At 40.0% G+C, this 18,993-nt stretch overlaps 1 protein-coding gene across 1 annotated transcript in view; it reads right to left on the minus strand.

Moving 5' to 3' along the window:
• Positions 1 to 13,522: 13,522 nt before the first annotated feature.
• Positions 13,523 to 18,993, minus strand: part of SCML4 (Scm polycomb group protein like 4) — a 119,125-nt gene continuing 113,654 nt past the window's right edge. Inside the window, exons 7-8 of the mRNA XM_075063428.1 lie at positions 17,200 to 17,345; positions 13,523 to 13,715 (exon numbers count right to left, since the gene is read on the minus strand). Of these exons, the coding sequence (XP_074919529.1) occupies positions 13,590 to 13,715; positions 17,200 to 17,345 (272 nt within the window). The 3' untranslated portion in view covers positions 13,523 to 13,589. The remainder of the gene's footprint in view (positions 13,716 to 17,199; positions 17,346 to 18,993) is intronic.

Below are 18,993 nucleotides of genomic sequence, written 5' to 3' on the forward strand. Positions count from 1 at the left end.
TAATACCACGGGGACTTTTTCAAGCTAGCTGCGTTGTGCTAGTAAAAATGCCGTGTTAGTGTGTATACATTCATGCATAAAGATATATTATTGAGATCAGACAGTTACTTAAAAATACAGTTTATTAGATAAAACATACATAGAACCAAGTAAATGCAATTCTTTATTAAAAATACAGAAATGATTTTGCAATAGTAAAAGAAAGTACTGGCATTGCTCATGAAACATAAATTTGAAAGTTTGGGACCTGTCTGTTTAATCACAGCTGGTCCTCCAATATACTGTATCTTAAACATACTGCATCAAATATTGAAACCCAGACAAATTTAGTTATTAAACAACTGTAAAACATTAAGGCCAGTAATAACCAGCTTAATTAAGATGCAAACAGCAGAATACAGCACACAGAATAGTCAGTATACAACTACACATTAAAACATGCCTCTCATAGTGACAGAGAATTCACTTGAAGGAATAAGTTACAAATAATAAAAAAAATTGATATGAAGAAATAAAAAAGCACAGTTTGACACAATGTTTATTACAGGATAATAAATGTATGAAAACACTGTACATAGTCAGAATGAATACATTAGACCCACCCATACAGAACATGCTAAATTGAAAGTCTTTGTTTTGTTTTCATGTGTGTATGTACACATATCTAGGGGCGTGCGTTTGCATCTATAATACACTTATGTGCGCACACAGCATATAAGTTGAAGCCAAATCTCTTTAATTCTGAGGCCAATAATACTACTGTGTTCTTTGTCATACTCATGTCGTTCCTGGAACTCCAGGCTTCTTATCTCTTAATTATTCTCACCCATTGTATAAGTTCCACGTTTGTCTTTACCGCTAGGTCTCTGTTGTATGTGTAGTCGCTAAGCGAATACAAAATTATTTCATATAATACAGTATTCACTTGTATGAAATGATTATTGTTAAACATGAGAGATTTTGCCATCTGAGAAAACATTAAAGTGTTAAAGAGGCGGCATCACATTTCCAAGAAGCAGAAATGTGAATAAGATGTCTGTTCCCTGATGTTACTACCATACTATCACTCTGGCATAATTAACAATATACCCTATGAGTCATCTTTAGTAAGTATGACTGGTCTGAAATAGAAGAGCACTCGCATTATTAATTATTAGTTATTATTATTATTAATAATAAGCATAGTAAAATAAACATTTTAAAAATCACAGGGCTCTAAATTGTCTCTGTAACCCACAAATTTATTGGGGTTATATTTAAAAAATAAAGTAATGCTAAAATATTGCATTGACTGAACAAAAAGAGCTTCAGAATAAACCCCACATACATGAAAGGATTGCCTATTCCATATGAGTCAGAAACTGCATAGCTTCAGCCCAGATTCAGCAAAGCACTTTAAACGGGGATTGAATTCTAAGCTCGTGCCTTAGTCCCATTAAAGTCACTGGATCTTAAGAATGTGCTTAAGTATTTTGCTCAATCAGGGCCTTAATGAACTCCCAGACCACGATGATTTTTCTCTCATTGAAGGAAAAAACCTGGTGCCAAGGCCAAACAAGAAAAATGTGAGTCTGATTCTCCTCTCCAGTCAATGGAGTTGCTCCCAATTTATACCAATGTGAGAGAAGAATCACGTTTTAAAAGCCAATGCATGAATCAGACATGCTGGTAAACTGGCCCGTGATGCAAAAAAGCCAATAAGAGCACGAAAGGGAATAGAATCTACAGCTACTGGTGGATGATGCACTGGGAAAGGGGTTGATCCTGGGGCTTTCTTAGCAAGATGAGGAAAGGTTTGAATTGAGCCATTGCCATGGGGCTGCACTGAATGCTGTGATAATAGTTTTATATGGAAACAATCCTGCTGGGGAAATGTACCAAGCTGCCTTTCACAGGTAGGCTGCTAGTAGCAAGCCTGGTCAACCCAATGTGGCGGTATGAGGGTGGAATAATGAAGCAGAAACATGAAAGTAATCAGGGCTCTCGAGTCAAACAGTTTCAAAATGAAAGAGGCTTATGTACACACCTGACATTTAGCCACAAGGCCTAATATTTCCATCAACATCATTCAATCCCATAATTGCACCATGATAACACATTTCCAATAAAAAGGAAATCTCATTTATTTACAAGTTATTTTGCAATATACAAATTGCTACTGAAGAGTCCTGGTAAGTTAATATAGCTGAGCTAATTTATCCATTTAGAGACCAGATACAAGGGGCCTGATTGAAAGCCGCTGGAAGTCATTGGAGAGGCTCCATTGATTTTGATGGGTTTTGAACCAGACCAGGAATCCAGGTATCCGCTCTTAATAATCTGTGATGCAGTGGTTTTTTATTTATTGGTAGGAAATTATTTAGATTATAACAAATTAGGGAAAACTGAATCGAAGACAACATGAGTCTGAGAATTTGAATAGGATTTCACTGTCTTCTATTCAGTTTTCCACTTGATACTGTACAAACATGAAAAATATAAGAAAAGTATCTATAAACTCACTTGATATGTAAAGTCCCTTGCAAAATAGCTATTTCTAGGGATCTAGAGTAAGAAGAAGGAGAAGATGCAATTCACGGTTTGATGAGGTCAAGGTTAATATATACTACATTTTCAAAACAGTCTGAGATTGTAAAATAGCTGCAGAATGTGATGCAAGCAACCCTTCTTATCCAGTCACTGCAGAATCTGAGGCTTAGTTATCAAATTACAGCACATTAAAAATCAAAGCTAACACACTTTGAGCCCAATTAGCAACTAAACGCCCCCCCCATACATAAACTCATCCACACTTCACTGGCTCTGGGATCTAATGCTGGGGATTTGGAAGGGAACTAGGTGTAGGGTGACCAGATATCTCATTTTTAAAGGGACAGCCCTGTTTTTTGGGACTTTTTTTTATACAGGCACCTATTACTCCCCCACCCCCTGTCTCGATTTTTCACAGTTGCTATCTGGTAACCCTAACTAAGTGCAATATTAAAAAGTGTATGCAGGATTTGTGCTATTTTGAGGCATGGTGTAGGATTCCCACCTTCCACAGCTGAATAAAAACTCTCCTGCACATGTCCCTCCCACTGGTTGAAACAAGAGATACAGAGCCAAATTCTGATATCAGTAACACCAGGATAAAGCTGGGGATGTGCCAAGGAGTCACTCTGAATTCACACTGGTGTAACTGAGTTCAAATCTGTTTGCACATTTCAGGATGACATGAGGACCCTGCAAATACTGTAATGAAAGTAACAAGATTGATATTTACAGGATACTTTATGTGCTATTGAACACAGTCTCTCGTCTTGACTTCTCGCTCTCACACCACTAGTACTCTGAATCAGTGGTGTGCCCTCTACGTTGGCAACACATGCCTTGTATGCTATGAAAGCCATGACTATGACTTCCTGACCAGCTATACCCCGGGACAATTCTGTCCAGCCCCCGAATGTGCATGGAGGACACCGTTTTGTGAACAAAATGACGTCCTTCAAGCAGTGTGAGGAGGGCCGCACTGTAAGTGCATGGTCATGCCTTGCATGCAAGTGTAGAATTACATGCCTTACTAAAGATGTCCCAGCACACCACTGGCCTGATCGCTGGGGTTAGTTCTCCCCTTTCTCCAATGGCTATGTCTTGCCTCCCTGTCTCCTTATCCCCCACTGATGGCATTGGGAGCTGCCAACTGTAAGACCCAAGCTGGAGGGAAAGGTGGAATCTCTTTAGATTTTGTGGGGGCAATCTGGTTGGCTTTGTGTGTGAGGATGTCTGCGCCTGCCTAATGCTGCATCAGTCAGGGGGCTGACCTTGCTTAGTAGTGTACACCTATGTGCTGGCCCTCACATACTATAAAGGAAACAATAAACTTTGTGGGACCCAGTGTAGTCATGAGAACAGATCTTGATCCATACCTGATTCATCTCTACGATTTCCAAAGAACAATGTATGATGTGATCTATTATTCTATATTCTGTAATTGTAGCCTAGAAATAATAAACATTTAAATAACTTTAACTTAAAAGCCCAGGCAAAAGAGAATGTTAGCAGGCAGCAGAGACAGACAGAAGTTAGAGAAAAACTTGTGTTTACCATGTGTAAATTTGCTGAGACTTTTAATGAGGTATAGATAGCAAATAATAATTAACTAGACACCTGAAAAGCTCCCTCAAAAAGCCTGTTTGATGCTGGCACATTAAAACAGAGGAACATTTCGCAGACAAGATAATGAGGAGGTTAGGGGAAAAAAAGAGATTCCAATCCAAAAATATCAGCAGGTGGTAACCTTAGTCAGAAGAAAACTTGTACTGGAATTGTCTGTGACCAAATAAGTCCACTTTGTGTTCTCTTTCCTGAAAGGAGTGGAAGGAGAAAAGGGTCTGGAAAAGGAGAAGAGAAAAGCAGAGAAAAGGGAAGGGTGGGATAGGTGAAAGCAGTCAGATGAGATAGTATGGAGAGGCAGGGAGATGGTAGGGGTGGGTAAAGAAAAAAGAGAGGTTGCTGCGAGGAGAAGGATGGGAAGGGGAACTGTAGTGAGCTGGAACTGGAGGGAAAGAGGAAGAGAGGTCAAGAGAGAGATGCAGAGGAAGGAAAAAGAGAATGGAGATGCAGAGAGGAATGAGTAAAGAGATAGGATGGTAGGGAAGGAGGAGGCAGAGGAAGAATAGGAGAAGGACTAAGGAAGATGCAAGAGATATTTGTGTGAGGAGCAGGCTAGATGTGGACAACATAAGGAAAAAGGGCAGACTAATGAGATGGAGGATTGTTTTGTGGTCTAGCCTAGGCCTCAGTAGACCTACAAATTCCTGGCTCTGCCAAAGGTCAAGCTTCATGAAATGCTAATTGAAAATGGTGATACCGTTTTGGCCATCTCACAGAATGGCCAATGCTTTTCAAAGATTCAAATTTTTGATTTAAAGAAAAGTCACAAAAATATTTTCAAAAACTTTTCATTACAGTTTTTCCATGTTTTTCAGCCAGCTTCAGCCACAGGCTTCCTGTGTGACCTTGGACAGGTCACTTTCTTTCTGTGCCTCCATTCCCCATGTGCAATAAGGGAAGAAGAATAAGCACACTTGCCTTTCTCCTCACCTTTGCCTATCTGGTCTAATTAGTCTATAAATGCTTCAGAGCAGGGACAGTCTCTAGTATGTTTATGGACAGGGCCTAACAGAATGGACTCTCAATCTCTAAATGCTACTGTAATAGAAATTATTATCGTTGTTAGTAATAATAGCTGGCTAACACACCTCTCTAGTAAACAAGAGATCCTGGGTTTGAACCTCATTAGCACCAAGGGGTGGAGGGTCAGCTTCTGCTCTCAGTTACACTGGTATAAATGTGGACTAATTGCACTGAATTTACAGCAGTGGAACTGAAAGATTGTAATCTGGTCTGGCTTCTTATGGGGACATGGACTGGATGAGCCAATAGCTCTTTTCTGCCCTTCACTTCTAGGATTGCAAAGTGCATAGATGAATCACAGGCAGTGGGTTTTGTGTGATAGAGGAATAGTGCGCTAATGGTTTGGATCTTGATTTTCTGCTCTATGGTGTAAAAAAATGCACACAGGCTTCCCGTCACAGACTCTAGATTCCTAACTTCTGCCAGTCACATTTTACAGTAGAACCACAGAGTTACAACCACCAGAGTTACAAACTGACCAGTCAGCCACACACCTCATTCGGAACTAGAAATATGCAGTCAGGCAGCAGTAGAGACTAAAAAAAAAACAAAAACAAAAGGCACGTACAGCACAGCACTGTGTTAAATGTAAACTACTCAAAAAATAAAGGAAAAGTTAAAAAAAATTGACAAGACAAGAAAACTGTTTCTGTGCTTGTTTCGTTTAAATTAAGATGGTTAAAAGCAGCATTTTCCTTCCTCACAGTAAAGCTGTCTGAAGTCAGTGTTCAGTTGTAAACTTTTGAAAGAACAACCATAATGTTTTGTTCAGAGTTACGGACATTTCAGATGAACAACTTCTATTCCCGAGGTGTTCATAACTCGGAGGTTTTACTGTACATGTAATGTACAGAGCCAGGTCCTCAGCTGATGTAAATCAGTGTAATTCCAATGAAGTCAGTGCAGTGATGCCAATATATACCAGCTGAGAATCTGGCCTACAGCATGCAGCAGCATCTGCTTTTTGAACTCTTTGAATTACTGTACCATAAGAAAAGAAGAGCGCTTCTTCCTTAAACATAACACAAACTGGGATCAAGTTGGCAAGGACACTCTGAGGTACTATAACACATTAGAAATGCCATGGAGAAGAGAGATTATATTTGACAGACAGTCGTTTTGTTCCACTGACACTCAGGTGTGCTGATCAATTCTCAATACTGCCATTGCAGCAAATACGCACGGTCAGAAAACGTGTTATGGATCAGGCAACCATCAAAGTAAGGAATACAATTAAACATCAGTCTTTCGCCGGTTTAGATTCACCCAAGTTCAGAAGTTCTCACTCTCACCCTGCCTTATTTCTGAGTGCAAAGATGGTGACAGTTGCATAGCAATTACATTCTAAAATGTCCTTACTATAATTTCCCTTTGTCCGCAGCCCTTTACTGATTCCTGTTCTTTTATAAAGTACTTATAATGAGGAACTTGCAGCCTGTATTTTTATCTTTAAAAGAGAAGGGCATCATGATCTCTGCCCTTAACAATAACAAAGAAAACTCCGAGTTATAAAGAAACACTGATATGTTCAGGAAAGATTCTATACACATCTGGAAGTAGGCCACAGACAACAAGGGGCCCCAGGAAAACACAGAACTTCCTCCTCTTTGAAACCTGCTCTTCTCAGCTTCTGAGCCCTGCTTTTATTTTACTCACTTCACTGCCTGCCTACATAACCAGGCCAGCCTAGCTAAGCCACACACATGCCCATCATCCTTCTCCTGCCCAGTCTCAAGCACTGTTCTTGGCAGCTCTCCAGAAACCAAGAAGAGGAAGACTTTTCAATAGCACGTGGACTCTTGCCTATTGTCCTATCTGGCCTTATTATTTTAGTATGACACCATCCAAGAGACTGATGCATTTGAAGCACTATCAAGTGCCATTACTATTAAAGTGGCTGAATGTAATGGGTCACTTAGATTGGTTTTAAGCAGTTTTGTTTTTAAATTCCACTAATGGTCTGATCCCAGAGTGCTTGTGCTGGGAAAACTCCCAGTGGAATCATGTATAAATGAATGGGAGATTTTGCTTGGTTTCATATTTAAAAGCTCTGTATGAAGAATTTAATTTGCCTTTCAAAACTGAGAACTTATCAAACATCCATGTGTACGTAACAGTCTTATGGAACATTTCCTTCTGCCACAGGGCTGCAAGTCTTCTAAAAAGATTCTGGCAGGCAGGGGTTAACATCTCCCCCTCTCCCATTGCCAACCTGCATTTTGCTGGCAAAAATGGGTGGATTAGCAAAGCTCCCTATTGGAATACAGGCTACCTTAGCAACAGGAAATGATTCCCTGGGCAGCAGAGTATATAAACCAGCAGGGAAGGAGTTGTATGGGAGAGGGGCTGGTGTAGGTTGGTGGGCTTTTGTTATTTCTTAGTAGATCAAGGGAGGATGAAATAGGCCTTGTTAGGTTCTGCTTACTTTAGAACTTGGCTGAAGCTAGCCCTGTTTTCTGGGCCAAGTTCGGGTTCCACTGAAGTCAATAGCGAAACTTACATTGGCCACAGTAGGATCAAGATTCTTGATTTAGTCATAGATAAGGGAAACATTTTACTTCGGACTGTTGCTGAGAAAAGTCGTCTGTGTTTCAGTCTGAGTCTTAAAGTGCCAGCATATTTTACTAGAACATTTTTAAAAAAAAATAAACTGTCTTCCTCTACTGCTTAACCTCAGACTGAAAGCCCATTGCTTAAACTGCAAGTAACCTAACCCGCCGCTTACACTTATGAGGAATCCAGTCCTGTTGAAAACACTACACACGCAGTGACTTATCTCCAATGCACCATGTGAACTCACCCATCAGTTCAGAGCAAAGAACCTGGTAGTTCAGAGACTGAGAACAAAGAAACACATCCTCTAAATTAAGTTTTTCATAGTTCTAATTTTGAGTGGATGGAGTTTGTTCAAGCTGCATAGTGTCAGAATAAGAGCTCTGTCTTACTAGAGTCTGCCACTTTGGGGAAGTATATGTGATAATACCACTGCAACCACAAAAGAATTTATAACAGGAAGCATCACAGCTGTTTCTTATTTGCATTAGTACAAATTACACAAAGCAAATGGTTAGCAGACATGTTTCCATAATATTGAACTCATGGCAATGAATAAAAGTGATTCTTTTTCAAGTTCAATTTTAGATTTCCAAGAGAAACCATTTCCAATTGTCCATGAAGGGAGTGTGGATTAGGAAGCAGCATGTAACTATTGCAAGCACTCAAAGGCAGTGTGCGGTGTGATTTGCTAGCATTTTCTGGCAAAGCTGTACAGATTTAGAACCATATTTTGTGGGTATGGATTTTCCCATTTCTGCAACCCTGTTTGACCTACTGCAATATTATAAAAAGTGTGACACTTTTTGTGTTTGTGTGCTGCATTCTGGAACCCCTGCACTAAGGTTTTCTTTTGGAAAAGGACACAATTCTCCTCCACTTTCCCCTCAAAAGGCTTATTGTGAGTTATTTTCCTAATAGTCCCAAGTCCTTTGATACAGAAGAAGCATGTGCCAACAGAACATTCTCATAACATTAACTCCAAAGGGGAGATTGGAGAAAACCCCTTGTGTAGAAATGGACTCAGTGTACAGAACTGAACACTTCACTGCGGCTTACAAACAATACACAGTAATACTCTGGACTGCAACACTAGAGGCATGAGTCTCATCTTTGTTCCACTAGTTTCACACTAGTATAACTATTGACTTGAATAGACTCCCATCTGATTTAGGGTCGGAGTAAAGCCCACTGAAGCCAGTGGGACTCTTTTCTAATGACATCAGTGGGCTTGTGATCAGAAGTAGTGTAAGCAGAGAACACGGCTGCCGGGTGTCACCCATTCGGCTTGCACCCACACCTCTGACATCCCTCTCACTCATTTGGCAGCCTGGCTGAATCCTCACACATCCAGCTGGGCTGCAGGGATGACCTGCCGTAGCTCCACCACGTACTGGGGGTCACTGGGGCACTTGCTCTGCAGTTAATCTCACTGCCTCTCCACTCACTGCTCCCTCACTGAATTTGAGCAGGAACATTCCAAAGGCCAAATCAAATTCCTCTCCAGACATATCTTTGTGAGCTAAGGATCAACCTTCCCCCCGGGATTGTGTATCCCAGTCTAGAGAGGGAAACGACATCCCCCCTCCTACTTCAATGCAAATATTGCTGCTCAACCACTGGCAGATACATCTCTGTCTTTCAGATCAGAACAACTAAAGATACAAGCATGGTTATGGGGCGAGGGTGGGGGGAACAATTCTCATTTACAACCAATTTATATTGTTCTAGCAGCACAAAGAGGGTTTATAGCAGATTATGCCAGAGAGCTTCAAAGGAGTGCTTGTGCCAATGAGAATCAGGCCCTAGCACTCAAACCTTTCAAACCTAAAGCCCATAATCTCATTTCTCAAGCCATTTTCAACCTCCCATTTGTTAATGGTGCTAACTGAGCTGGACTATTGCGTTTTACTGCAAACAGTCTTTTTAAGTCAAAAGTCCAGTCAGTATATTCCCAATTTTTTACTACTACTAATGTTCTATTTGTTTTTTTTCCCCTATGTTGTTCACCCTTTTTAAAAAAAAAATATGACAGCATCTTTTTAAGACAGCTCACTCCCATGGGAATTCAGTGTATGGTTTGGGGGCAGTATATGGCTCTCAACAATGCTTTTGCCACAGCCTGTTTCAAGAGTACCTTTATGCATTGATCATATCAAGTGAGACTGATAGTTCTGCAGAGGCTGCAGCTCCCATGGCTGCCATATAAGAGGGTCCCAGGTTCAAAAGCAGGCTCAGCCCAAGTGGAGGCTGACAGCACTGGATTGCCATGGGGCAATTTATGGAGCTAACCTAGCCCTTGCTCTGGAGGGAGGCATTTGTCAGTGAGGGAGAAGATGCCATGACAATAGCAGTGGTCAATGAGAAGGAAAAATGAATGAGCTGTGTCAACAGAATAGGTGGAATTGGTCAGTTTTTTTTTTAAAAAAAGGTCAATAGCAGGTATATTTGGAGGATAGGCTGTTTTAATTACATCTAAGGAACTCACTCACAACTCTCCCCCAAATTCTTAGACTGTGCCTACATTTGTTTACAAAAGGGAATACTCATAAAATGTTGACATTTCCTGTAGCAAATGACTTTTGATCCAACTATGATTCTTTAAAAGTAGAAAACTGACCCACACAATTGCTTATGAGGATACGTACATGCATACACCTCTCAGAATGGTTTAAAAATAGAACTCGATTGGCTACTGTCTGAAGTGAAAGCCATGAACGTAACAAGAAGCAAAGTAATTTGTACCAATAGTGTCTAAAAAGACATCTAATTTGGCAAAGAATGACATGTATGTTCTGACTCTTTCGTGCTTGTTCAGAGGAAGTAGCCCGACTGGTTTTACATAGCAGAGCTATTTAACTACCATTTTGGACAAGACTTGTGAGGGGAAAAATTAGTTATAATTGCAATATTGCTACAATAATACTTTCCCCTTAATTGCCTTTAATTTCAAAACACACAAAAAGGAGTTTTTTTGCTATATGTTGTACTTCTATGCAATACAATCAATGAAAACAAAACACCAAGGACAAAACATTAAACATCCTGACTTCAATGATCTGTCATATTTCAAAGTTTAATATAAAAAAATAGCACCACTGACTGTATATACAAGATTCATACAACGATGTATGAAAATTCTTCCAGCACATTGGATGTAAAAATATCATTGTTGCTAACTAATTTATATATGTTGTTAGAATTGTCTCAGGCTTCTGACTGCTATTCAATTTTAATGCAAAAAGAGGGGAAGGAAGAGGAAAGAAAGTATATTAGGAGTAGAACTGTGAGGAACCAGAACTTCTGTTCTGTGGGAAAGTCCAGTATTTGAAATTTAGAGAAACTGAAAAATGAAATAAAAAAAAATGTTTGGATCAATCCAAACATTTCATTCAAATTTGACTTTCTACATAATAAACAATCAAATACATTTTCAAATGACAAAGTTGTTTTGAGAACAAAACCCCAAAAATATTCCCCCCTAAGAATGTCAAAAGTGAAGTGTTTCAATAATGGTGAAATGTTTGTTTCAGGGAGGTTTCCAAAACAAATTTTTCTCAAAATCAACAGGTTCCCATGGAAAGTTTAGATTTTTAGGAAATGGCATTTTGCAATGGAAAAAAACATTCCACTGGGAAATTTTTCACCTGCTCTCATTTGGAGTTAGCTACATTACAGTGAAGTGAGTTTTTGGATGGAAGGAACTAAAATCAGAGAGGTTTTTTTTTAAATAAGAAAGATGGGCTACACTGAAGAACATGTAAGAAAACTAGATTGTCCTAGGATTTGCTGAGCTTGACATTACAGCTATATCAAGATCTTTACACTCTTTTGGGATGACTTTAAAAGCAGGTCAAATAAGTAGCATTATTGTAAGTAAAAGACTCAACTTTCAAAAATGCAACAGTGAACAACGAACTGTATAACTGCCATGTTGTTGTGAACACATTTATGTCCCTAGCACACATCTGGCTGAGCAGATTTTCATTCTGTGCAACCTGGACATAAAGCAATGCAGCTCAGTTTAAAGTTCTAATAGTCAGTAGATATTAGTATATTTTATACTTAGTCTTATAGGAATTTCATTTAACACATTTATTCAGGTGTTCATTTCAAAGGCATTTCAGTGTACATACAGGACTTGTTGAAAACTGGTCAGTCATCTGCAGATTTAATGCTGCAAATATATAAACACCTAAGTAACTTTACTCTTGTGAATAACCCCAGTGAGTTCTATTAAACTACTCATGGTATTAAAGTGATTCACATTCATATGTGTTTTCAGGAACAGGCCCTGAATTTGTATCTTTTTGTAGCAGGTTTATTCTAATGTTGCACATAAAAATGAGTTTTATTCTGCAAGACATTTTTGGTAACATTTTATTCTACATGAACAGAATTGGATGGTACCGTCTTATCACTGCCATATAAAGGTTCAGGAATCCATTCTCTGAGACAGGTTGAGCCTGGCTATCATACAGCCCTGTCTCAAAGAGTTGCTAAAAAATCTGGACACTCATTTAAAGAGAATGCTGTTTAAACTGAATGGATGGAGGTATCCTTTTGATAAATCTCATTTTTAAAGAAGAAAATAAGAGCATATCCAACCTATAAGTAATCTACTATTTTTAAAAAATATACTTGTCCTGGCATGGCTACATAAGATGTGGACAATCATCTTTTTTTTTTGGTTCTTTTATGGTGCAGAAGGACATTTTGAATCCACTTAAGTCCCAAAGCTCAACACCTCTGCATATGTGCTGAACGTTAACAAGATTACCCACAATGGCAGCTTCAGTCAGGAAATTAATCTAGAAAATATACCTTTTAGATCAAACACAGTTGCAAATGTACAGTGTGCGTTGTGGTTTCAACTTCGCTTTGGAGAACATTTCCACTGTATTCTTTTGCTTTTTTAAAGAGTGCCACAAAATGTACGGCACACAGTCATGGCTCAAGGAAGGAGACAGACTTCTGAGAATGCCAGATGCTCTGGGAGCTATCCAACCACTCTTTGACTTAATGAGACGCAGTGTGTTGTGCCATTCTATCAGGAACGCTTTCTGCATTTTGGTTTTTCTAAATGGTGAACTAGTTGTCCGTGAGCAGTGAAGGGTCGATCATGCTAGAAGCTGCAGTTCCTAATTTGTGTGTATACTAGACGTAAAATCAAAGTGGCTCAATCACACCCTATAGAAAGCCACCATGTCATCAGCTGCTAAAGCCTGGAGTTTATTAGGATTTTTTCCCTCTAGTGGGAAAACAAGGTACTTCAGTCTTCAGAAAAACTTTTTTTTTTAAACTAAAGAATTTCAAGTTTTCCAGATAGTGCAAGACATGGGGTAGTGCCCATAAGACAACAATAGCTGACCATACAAAGGGCATTAATTGGACCTTTTCCAGGCCTTTTATCTCATAATGCTGTTGTTCTTGGGTCTGCATTATAACCACACCCCAGAAGTTGGCAAGTTACCAGTTATGCCCCAGAAGCTGACAGGTGGCTAATGAGTGACTCTTCTATAGTCTCTCACAATCCTCAGCATGTGTCAAAGCTGTATTTGTTTCTGACTTCCCACTTCTGATTACAAAAATAGGACTTACTATAATCATAATAAGAATATTAATGATATAAAATAATTATTGTAATTATATACCTTTTGGCAAATTATTAACACAGAACAGCCAAAAGACCCCATTGGATTAAAAAATGGTGAAGATGCACAAGTATTAAAAAAGACAAAGTCTTTGTTAAAAAAGAGAGAAAAACAATTCACAAGTTGATGTATTTCTATAAGGCAACATATTACCTTTACTCTGCTATCTCGGATTATGTTGAGATTGGGTCACTGTTCAAGGAAATGTCAGAACTTTGCTTGCTTAAGTTTATCGATGTGGTAACAAAGTTTCAATGCTGGTCCCAATTTCAGACCCAAGTATTTCATGATCATGTCACTTTTCAGTAACAATAAAGCATTGCCATCAATCTCCTGTTTTAAAAAAAGAGAGAGAAAATCAAGATGTTTAATCTGTGACCAGTGCTGAAAAAGTAAGAGAGCAGGCATTCCATTGCAGCTAGGACATCTTCCAGCTGCATCTTCAAAGGGCTTCATTCAGAGTAGAGCTGGCGGAAATTTTGTCAATTTTAAAGTTTCATCAAAGATCATCGAAATTAAAAAGTGCCATATCAGTGCTAAGTATTAGCATGACTTCCATACATTGCGTTATGTTTATGTTTGATGGCCAGATTTTGTCTGTGTGATCCATGTTATACTAATGAAGCCTTATTATGGATCTTAATTTGCATGGACCATTATTGTGCTTACTGATGATCCGCAGTACGATCACTTTCTGATTCACTCAATCAGCAGTTGATGGTCAATTTCCACTCCCTGCCTCTCCTCCCCTCCCCATATTGGAAACCATTTTCTCCTTATATCTTCTTCCTATCATTTTAGGAAGGTAAGATAAAGGAAGAATCAATGCTGCATTCAAATATGGATACAACAAACATGGGCATAGCATAAAGAAAAACAAATTTCAGGAGCTTAGAATAACATAAAATAACATACTGTCAAGCGATAAGAGTGAATTCGGATTTTTCAAAATGTTAATGAAGGTCTTTTTTTCCCTTTAACATTATTAGTATATAAAGGTTAGAATTAAATTACAGGACACGAGTGTGCCAAAGGGAGCATTCATATTTAAATATCCTGCAATAGCTATGTCCCTCTGAAGAAAAAGTATGTTTGCTTGATTTCTCTTTATTAATACTGTATCAGCGCTTATAAAAATATACTGCAGAATTCTATCGTAGTGATCTAAAACTCTGCAATACTGCTATTAGAAGATGCAGGACCAGATCCTTAGCTGGTGTAAATCACTGAAGCCAATGGAGTTAGGTTGACTTACACTAGTTGAGATCTGGCCCACAGTAATTTGGATCATTACTGTAGGCTACTGGAGTGTTTTTATAAGGGATTGGGAGCAAGAAACGACACAGGTTTCTCAAGTACAGCCTGCAAGACTGCAATAGCATTTGGAGTTAGTGAGCAGCTTCCAGCTGCAATAGGAAAGTATTATTGTATTAAGGCTTGTTTCTGCAAACACTTATTCCCGAGCATATTTCTCAGCATGGTGAGTAGTCCCTAAAGGGGCACTAACCCTGTGGGGTTGATTCACTAGGACTATCCGGAATAGTTGGTGCTATATTCAGTAATGAGGGTTTGCAGGATCAGGCCGCTAGTGAATAAAAAGATTAAGACTGCGCCTCCCACTTCAGAAGCTGGAAATGGAGGCTTCCCCTCCCAGTAAGGTCACCCTCTCCAAGCAATACTGTCAGTGGTAAGCTAACTGGAACAAAGCTAAAATAATCAATAGGAAGAAGGTCTAGAAAACAGTGTGTGCTCACAATTACAATATCCGTCACTGGAAGAGGCAGGTTATAATTCTGAATGAACAGGTTTAATTACCTTAAACATAAAGGTTTTAGTCTCCTTCACATATGGGTTTGCCAATTACTGACCATAATTAAACTATCAGAGTGTTGCATTGCTTTGCTCCCTCTTGGTTTGATTTTGCTACTTGTTAATTCTTCATATATTCCTCCCTCATGTAATATCCCCTGCAAACTCACTCTCTCTTTCTCTCTGCTGGGTTTCACTTTTGCTCCTTTCTTCTTGCTGAGAGGTCACTGCAAAATGGCTCACATTCATTGCCAGAACTGCTACTGCGAGAGAGGTGTGCAGCTGATGGTCTCACACTAATTCTGCTCCCTTCAGTGACCCTATCAATTATGGGCTAGATTCCTCTCAGACTGGACCCTGCTGCAGTGGCTCCACATGCAGAAACTCTCCATGGGAGAGGCTGCAGTACAGAAAACAAAGGTTTGGGGATTTGTGGATTCAGTGCACACCCTCAGTAGCCACTTTAGACAGAGTAACTGCAGAATCTTGGCCATAAGCAAGAGCTGCCTGCCTATGTGGGAAAAACACAAGGGAGGGCTGTGACGGTACCACGCACTGCCCTCCCTGTTGTGGAGATAGGGGAGTAGACTGGCTCAGGGGGATTATCTCTCGCTACAGTTGTTTAGGTGAATTTGGCACAGTAAGTGTAAATCAATCCCCAGTCTCTGATGGTCACTTTAAATATAACAGGGCTAGCACTGTCCTCATTTGCTTTTGCTTTTCCCACTTTCTCCTTATTGTACCTCCCTGCTACAACAGTGGTGTCATGACTAAGATTAGTTGATTGCTAAAGCAATGATTTCAGGTGCTTGTTGGGTCTGTCAATGACATTAAGTGCTTCCAAGTAAATTATGCTTCACAGAAAGATTTAACACACAGGAAGATATGGCTAAGGTTAATGGACTAATCACTTGTCTCTCCCCTCTGGGGTCTCCATGCTAATCCAGTTTAGATTAGAAGGTTGAAAAATTGCAGGGGTATATATATTTTCAAAGGCCTAATTGAATTGAGTTGTGCAGTAGCCTCACCAAAGCTCTCAGACCTATTGCATATTTTACAATGAAACTGACTCTAAGTATATACAATAGATGCTAGGTGCTTCACAATGGACGATGTGGAAAATTTTAGTGCCCATTTAGCTGAGTCTCTTTTGTCACAAATACTGTAGGACTATGGCACCGAATCCTACAGGGTAGTTCACCTAGAGACTGTTGTGTCAATGCGCTAGGCTCCATGCTGTATAAGACAATATAATGTCAGAATCTGCTACATATGCAATAACAAAATAAAAAACACCCTGATGCTTTTGTACAAGGGAGACTTGTAACTTCCTAAATGCTCTTCTTTCTGGGACAGGGCGAGGGGGTGAGGAATAGCAGGGAAGGTCTACACATGTTTCTGGGATCCTCCCTCACATTCACATCCGCTTCCCCTAATTTGCATCCCCCGCCCCAGACTCAAAACCTTCTGGCAAAGCAACTTTCTTTCAACCTGCAGATGGCTAAACTGTGTTGTCTACATTGCTGGTTTATACCATGCTTTTGTCAAATGGTTTATAAGAGAGCCATGCCCTGTTTGCAATGGTCAAGGAAACTAAGTTAGCTCCTTAGTGGCCTGAACTTCATTTAAACACAGTGCTGGAGCTAATTAAGATATGGCCTTAAGCTCCCAGCCCAGGGGATTAGCTATAGAGTGACATAAGGCATTGCTTCCCTCCCAGAGGTTGAGAGAGCAGTTTCTCCACACATTACTCTCAATCTCTGCTGGCACGAATCACCTGGTTGGACCTAGAACTTCTTTTAATTTAAATTTAGAGTTAAATTCCAACACTTAGATGTTAAGATCAGCCATGGCTTGTAAGCCGCTGAGCACAAGCAATTCCCTCTGCAGCCAATGGACACTGAGGATGCTCATTGCCTCACAAGATAAGGCTATCACTTGGTAAAGTCAATGACCTGTAGACTTAGCCCAAATAGCCTGGTCACACCATGGAGGGCCTCCTACTTACATGTTTTCTGAAAAGCTCCACGTGTGGACCTAATGCATGAGGGTCTGCATCCTTCACAAACCAAACCACATCATCGACAGTCCAGGTCAAAGGGTTCTTGCTTGATGGCTGAGCTGTATCTTGTCTTTCCGGTGAAGGACTTGAGGCTATAGATATAAAAAGCCCATAACAGCATGTTACAACTTAATACCAGTTAACGTGTTTTGAGAGCACTCTGGAGTAGGGCAGCCTTACGTGGTTGCTACAGTGTTGGAGTCTGGGCTGGTGTGTATGTGTTGGGGGGAGATATTTGACTCCTTACTAGGAGACTCGATCCCAGCTGGTGAATTGTGTTAAAAATGATGAAATACTCAGTCTCCTGCTGGGGAAGGAAAAAACGTACCAGCTGCCATGCTCTTAACAGAGCAGCCACTACTGTCTGATTTGCAGGCAGCAGGGATATTGGCTCAAGAAGGCACTGCTCTCCCACCTGGAGATAAAACACCACAGCACTAAACAAAGGAATTAGCCATCCAATGCAAAGGCTGGAGGATGAAATGGGGATTTAGCAAATTGTTTGCTCTTAGCGTTCAGATATTTTGACTTATCCTGCAGCTTAAAAGAGCATTTCCATTTGATATCCTCCTAATCTCGGGCTCTCATGAAGCTGAAGGTCCCCAGTGATTGCCTATTTGGAGAGCTACTAAAATGTGCGAAGATGAACGTTGCACATATGACTTCTTAATGGTATAAGCCCAGGATGATTTAAGGTCACTTCAGCCTGTTCCAGCTTTAAATCAAGGCAATAAAGGCACATTGGAATGAAAGTGCATTTATGTTTTTATTCCTAGTCTCTGCAGAATTATAAATCTCAGTCACCACGTGTATGCAACCTGCCCCCAACACCTCCTCCATGCTGCTGCACTATTTCCAGAGCTATGTGATGACATTAGATTACAGGAAAGCTGTTTACATTTGTTTATAGCTACAAAAAGCAAACTTCACATTAACTGGAGGTAGCACACGGACTCAGAACTTGTTAGTAGCCAAAACCGTCTCGTGTCTCTTTGTTAGAACAGAATTGTTAATGAGTAGATACGAACAGTAAGAGACCAGGCACAACAGAAAAAGAACAGAGCAGGCAGGGGGAGATCAGAAATACCTGATGAGTTGAAAAAATGGAGGCGAGAGAAGCCCAGAGTAGTCAAGAGGGGAATCAGAGAAGCTCAAAGCAGCTGATTAGAGAAGATCTGAGACATCCAAAGAAACACTGAGCTTGGAAAAATGTATCAACTTTGTAAGAATCCCAAGGACCAGTGAGGGCACTATAAATACATATGAGCAAATGGAATGGGCTGGATCAGGGGCTCATGTAAATTGGTATCTCATAGACTTCAATGGTGCTCTGCTGATTTGCACCATCGGAGGATCTGCCCCTACAAGCCGGATCCCTGCATAATGTCCATGCTGTGCATACTAGTACTTTTTTGCCACCTTAAGTATCTCCCAGTGTAACATAATTAGGTATATTTTTGTTATTATGAAAGATGGACTCCAATAAGCAGCAATACTATGGGTGTGCAGATCTGACTGATGGGGCTTCATATTGGGATTTGATGTAAATATCATTTACTAGGTCACTCTTTTGGATATACAGGACAAGGGGTAGCTGCAGATCCTCTAATTAGACTGCTAGTGTTCATGTTCATATGGAATCACGCAACTCTGGGCTCCACTAGCAGAATAAATGCAGTGCACATCTGCGATCTCTGGCATGAAGCTGTGAAGCCAAAGCATGCCAAACGAATGGTACAA

This window comes from Chelonoidis abingdonii, chromosome 3 (genome assembly GCF_003597395.2).
Source record: "Chelonoidis abingdonii isolate Lonesome George chromosome 3, CheloAbing_2.0, whole genome shotgun sequence".
NCBI lineage: Eukaryota > Metazoa > Chordata > Testudines > Testudinidae > Chelonoidis > Chelonoidis abingdonii.